General features: G+C 39.5%; 1 protein-coding gene across 2 annotated transcripts in view; it reads left to right on the top strand.

The window, feature by feature from the left end:
• The window catches only part of CCN3 (cellular communication network factor 3), an 8,907-nt gene extending 3,611 nt beyond the window's left edge, over positions 1 to 5,296 (top strand). Inside the window, exons 4-5 of one of the 2 annotated variants that reach the window (XM_007451672.1) lie at positions 70 to 284; positions 3,791 to 5,296. In XM_007451672.1, coding sequence (XP_007451734.1) covers positions 70 to 284; positions 3,791 to 4,087 — 512 coding nt within the window. In that variant the 3' untranslated portion in view covers positions 4,088 to 5,296. The remainder of the gene's footprint in view (positions 1 to 69; positions 285 to 3,790) is intronic. The other variant, XM_007451673.1, reaches the window with a different exon arrangement.
• Positions 5,297 to 5,596: the final 300 nt, after the last annotated feature.

Here is a 5,596-nt window from a genome sequence, read left to right as displayed (position 1 = left end):
CTAATGATGGTTGAAAGGACCACTTTGCCATCCCCTCAATAACACTGTCCTTATTTCAACATCCTGTAGCCTACAGGACCGAAGCCACTCTAGGAGTTGCAGTCTCCGACTCAGGTATCAACTGCATTGAGCAGACCACAGAGTGGAGTGCGTGTTCCAAGAGTTGTGGCATGGGTTTTTCCACCCGGGTCACCAACAGGAATCCACACTGCGAGATGGTGAAGCAGACCCGACTCTGCGTGGTGCGGCCCTGTGACCAAGAGCACAAGCAGCCGGCAGATAAGGTATGAGCCTGGGAGGAGCCCCCACCACAGAGGAGGGGGCCTTGCCTCGTTGGGGCCTGTGTTTTACTTTTTGTTGTTGTTTTTGTTTTTCTTATAAGGCAAGGAATAGTGACTTTATTCAGAAAGCCAGCAGACCGAGAAGATGGGGGACTAGTGTCCCCAAAAACCATCTTAATGGGGTCTGGATGCCAGTTTATTTTATAGAACAGAGATGGGGAGGAGGTGAGGAAATAAAGTAAAAAGACCATTGATTTTGCAAAATATCTCCTGGCTTGGCCAGCATCAGGGAGGGGATGTGTTAATTTCTTCTTTTCTGCAGGCATTCACAGGTGGGCAGGCTCAGATTGTCTCCCTGTGAGCTGAACAAAGGCACTTTAGTTTAACATTCAGGCAGCGGGGTCAGGGTTCCCTGAGGCAGGCCATTGTGTATGATTATAAAAACAAAAGCAACAAAAAGCAAAGCTTAAAGTAAAAGAAACAGATCCAACATGGAGTCAGATTTTGCTCTTCCCTGTTACAATTCCCCACTGTCTTGTCCATTCCACACTCCTGTGGAAAAGGGGGCAATGACCATTCTAACTGCTTCTTGCTGTGTCTTGTCAGATGGGTCTTTCTGAAAATGTCCACCATTGGTGCCAGTTGTTCCAAATGTTGAGATTTGTCTTCTTTTGTTCCTCTTTGGAAAGTGTTTACTTTACACCTGTAGACTTAAAAAATATTCACAACCTAAAAGTTGAGAGTTATGTTTTATTCGGGAGGGCGGCCTGGACTTTAGAAAGTCACTGTGAAGCTGACTTCAAGGTCAGCTGTAATGAAGGAGTTTACCTTCTTTTATTTTCTCTTTAATGTATTGAAATATCCCCAGCAACTCACAGCAGATGAAGAGGGAGGGGCCAGACCACTACAGTAATGTCCCCGGTTGAGAAAAGTCTGGCAAATCTCATTTTATCCTGGAAAAAACTGGCTACTCAGTGGTCAAACATGATTTATTTTAGAGAGGTCATTTCTGAGCTCAGCTTTCTTCACCCTTTAGGTTCAGTCTGAAGGAAGCAACAGAGTAGGGACCACATCTGCCTTCCTCATCCCTCAGTCCCCCACATCCTACCTGGGATGTACTGTGTGCTTGATAAACAACTGTTGATGAATAAATGAATGGATGTCTGGGAATTATTTTCTGTATTTCAAAAAGCCTAGTATGACTAGTACATTTGCCAGCATAAGGCTATCTGTGCCAAATAAAATAGCACATTTCTTTCCTTTTTTGCTGGAATGATATCAACTCAGTGTGTTAATGCTGAGTACAAGGCATGCAGATCAGAAGCTCTGATTGGTTCCTGATGACATCACAAGCCTTGTTAGCAGAGCCCTAGGTCAGATAAATGCAGTACCCAAATCGAACTAGTATATGGACCCTTGTACAAACCTAAGGCCAAAATAAAACAGTCCCTAACAATGAAAGATTTACATATCTCTCCACTGAGGCAATATCATCTCATGCTTAAGGCTGCAACTCTGGAGCCAGACAGCCTGGCTTTAAATCTTGGCTTCCCACATGAACTAGCTATGGGATCATGGGTGATTTTCTTAACCTTTAAGCCTCAGTTCTTTCCCCCATATAACAGAGACATTAACAGTACCTACCTCAGAGTTGTCATGAGGATTAAATAGAATGAATTTGTGAAGTGCTGGGCATAGATTACTCTGTTAACATAAATATCATTACCTAATATTAACCATCATTTCTATTTATTGATAAAATAAGCATCTCTAGTGGTTGCATTGTTATATGGCTACTTAGCTGTATGAGTTTTTGAAGGTCCATTCTAACTTTATGCTTCTTCCATCAATTTAGAAAGAGCACCTAGAAACACCTTCTTTTCTGTTTCTGTCCTTCCCTCTCTCTCTCTCTCTTTCTCACACACACACACACACACACACACACACACACACACACACACACAGAGATATTGCAGACCTTGTACCTTTTTGTGGATATTGGCAAAAATATACACTAAACATTAAATATTAATAAGGAAAAAACAAGAAGCCTTTAAATATTGTCAAGTACACAGTAACTTGCTTATTAAATAAGCCATTTCCATGTCATGACTTTAAAATTTTGCTTTTTCTGTTGTTTCTTTTTCCAAAATTCCTATTTTTCTTGTACCTTGCACCAAGTTTAATATTGGGAGATATTATATTTAAGACATTTATTTATAGTGTGTATATATATATATATATATATATATGTATTTCATTAAGGGGCCAGAAATTTGTTTGGAATCTAGGGAAATGCCAGCCTAATAATCATTACTTCCTTATCACCAAAGAGTCTTAAATGTGAGATGGTGCTTCTCAAAGCATGATCCCCAGACCAGCAGCAGCATCTAAGAACTTGTTAAAAATGCAAATTATGGGGGCCCACATCAAACCTACTGAATCAGAAACTCTGGGTGTAAGGCCCAAAAATGTGTGTTTTAACAAACCCTCTAGATGATTCTGATGTACTCGTACTTATTAAAGTTTGAGAGCTACCAATTTTAGAGAATTCCAAGTCTCATCACTCCACAAGCTGTGGATTACAACTAGGAAGGTGAAAAGCAGTGGAAAATTGTGACAAATTAGGTGAAGAAATCTAGGTGGGAAATTAACATATCATCAGTGTCTTACTGAATTATCAATATTGGGGTTCCTCTTCAACTCTTACCAATGGAATGTTGAATAAATTCTCCACTTACCATGCCTTCATGAAAACTAACCTTAAATCCCACTGTCTTAGACTTTCCTGAGGTCACAGTGTAATAGAAGGAACGGGCTTTGTGTCAGACAAATTCAGGTTCTAGATGTTTTCTGATCACTTTGGCCTCTGAGACTACGTTTACTCATATATAAAACTTGGACAGTTGCTCTTTATGTGAATAACTGCTCCTTGTATGAGTGAATGTTCCTAATAAGGTTAAGTAAGTTAATGTCTGAAAAATATTTGAAACATTAATAGGCTTGCAGTGATGCCATATGTATTCCATTTCTCTTTATAACACCTAAGAATGTATTGGGCTAGTAACAATGCCAAAGCCTATTTATGGTGGTTTGAAAAAATAGGTTTCTTTATCATACATATGCTTTCATCTTCATGCTTATGCCACATGGTCAAAAGATGGTTATATACAATTAGGCATGATTTCCACATTCTAGATAGGAAGGCAAATGAATGCAGGAAGCGATTAAGAACTGTACCCATCTGAAGGGCAAAGGATTTCCCAGAATCCCTTGGTTTATGTATCACTGGCCAGAACTTGGCCACAAGGCCATTGCAGGCTCCCAGATATTCTGGGGAAGACTATACTTGGAGTGGACCACATTACTCAAACAAAATTAACATTCTGTTAGCAAAGAAGGAGCAACAGATTTTGGGTAAGCAACTAGCAAGTTATTCCATATGCCTAGACTGATCCCTTGGAGGAATGATGGCCGTTTCATGCATCACTCCTTTTCTTCTTTCTTAGAAAGGGAAAAAGTGTCTCCGCACCACCAAGTCACTCAAAGCCATCCACCTGCAGTTTGAGAACTGCACGAGCCTATACACCTACAAGCCCAGGTTCTGCGGGGTCTGCAGCGATGGCCGATGCTGTACCCCACACAACACCAAAACCATCCAGGTGGAGTTCCAGTGCTCCCCAGGCCAGACCCTCAAGAAACCAGTGATGGTCATCGGGACCTGCACCTGTCACAACAACTGTCCTCATAACAATGCGTCTTTCCTCCAAGACTTAAAGCCAAACACCAGCAGAGGAGAAATGTAATGTGTCGCCTAAGAAGCCCACCTACAGAAGCAACCTGTAGCCACCCACTATCAAATGACTATAAGAAAAATTACAAAAAATTATTATCCACATCTGCGTCCCATGTATTTTCTGTGGTCATGTGAGGTCAGTTATGTCTGTTTTTTTTTTCATGAAAGATATGATTAACTGTAAACTTGGAATCAAGGTAAGCTCAGGATAGTGCTTAGGGATGACATTCTTTTGTGCTGTTTACTACACATGAAAATTTATGTAAACTTCAGAAATCAGATATATGTCTTACTGTGTAGACTGTATCACATTACACTCATTTTGTTATACGCTAGTGAAATTTCAAGAAAAGGTCACAGTAATGAATGACACGGTGAAATCTAAGGTCATACTGAGGGTGTCATCATACAAATATTCCACCATAGATTGAGATTCGACCTAAGGGTTCTCTGTGGAGTGCTCATTTTGAGTAGCTCAACTCTGAACTTCAAATTCCGAGATTCAAAGAAACATATAGCTCTTCAACTCAAAATCTAGAGATTATTAGTTTTTTGTGTACATAGAAAACAAGCTGTATCTACAGTAATGGAATGCTTATTAATTAAGTGCACTGGTGTCATAAATTGGCTCCATTTCAGACAAGTTGACTCCTTTCTAAAAGAAAGAAGCTAAACAGAAAACTCTCCCTTATACATAGATGACCAGCCTCTACCAGCCCTCAGACATTTGTATGTGTCTGGAGGCTGCTGGGGATCACTCGTTTTTTAATTCAGAAGAAGCAGAACATATCAGCAGGGCTCCTCTCACCTTACTGATGAATAAACTGAGGCCCACAACACCTGATTACCACCTTTGATGACTTTCAAGTGTGCTGGTAGTGGAATTTTGAAAAAGAAGAACAAAATCGACAAGACTGCAGTGACAAGATATTACAAACTCTATGGGAGTTTAGAATTATTGTGCAGATCCCCAAACTTATCCTTGGGCCTTAGTTATGCAAACTCATGAACAAGATATATGTGTCTACATACATGTATCTCACTTGTCAGACTATAAGATAGGTTGCAAACTTAAAATGTATACATTCTTCTAATGTCACCTTATGTGTTCAGCTTTTCTCTTTTGAAGTATTTATATAAATATAAATTATACATTTTTAAAATATTCCTTTTACTTTCTCTATTTGTCAGACATTACTAAATAAACATGATCTTATCAGTGTGTGACTCTGCTGTTACTTTTGTGCTTCTGAGTTGTTTATTGAAAATATAAATTAAAATTTACAAATTAAATATTGAAAGCAAAGTGGTCATCTTTAGTTGAGCTTACAACTTCTTATCAGAAGGAAAACAAAAGACAGCTCTTAATTTGGTGATCTCTATTGCCAAGGCCTCAGATATTCTCCACACTTTCTACTCAATCTAATATCTGGATCCCTGATGTTTTTATCTGGACAACCTGCAAGACACCTCCATATGTTAAAAATTTCGTCTTTATTCCTGTCCTGCCCCTAGGTTC

This window comes from Lipotes vexillifer, unplaced genomic scaffold (genome assembly GCF_000442215.2).
Source record: "Lipotes vexillifer unplaced genomic scaffold, Lipotes_vexillifer_v1.1 scaffold440, whole genome shotgun sequence".
Classification (NCBI taxonomy): Eukaryota; Metazoa; Chordata; class Mammalia; order Artiodactyla; family Lipotidae; genus Lipotes; species Lipotes vexillifer.
Note: the sequence above shows the minus strand (reverse complement) of the source record. Positions and strands in the feature narration are given on the sequence as shown.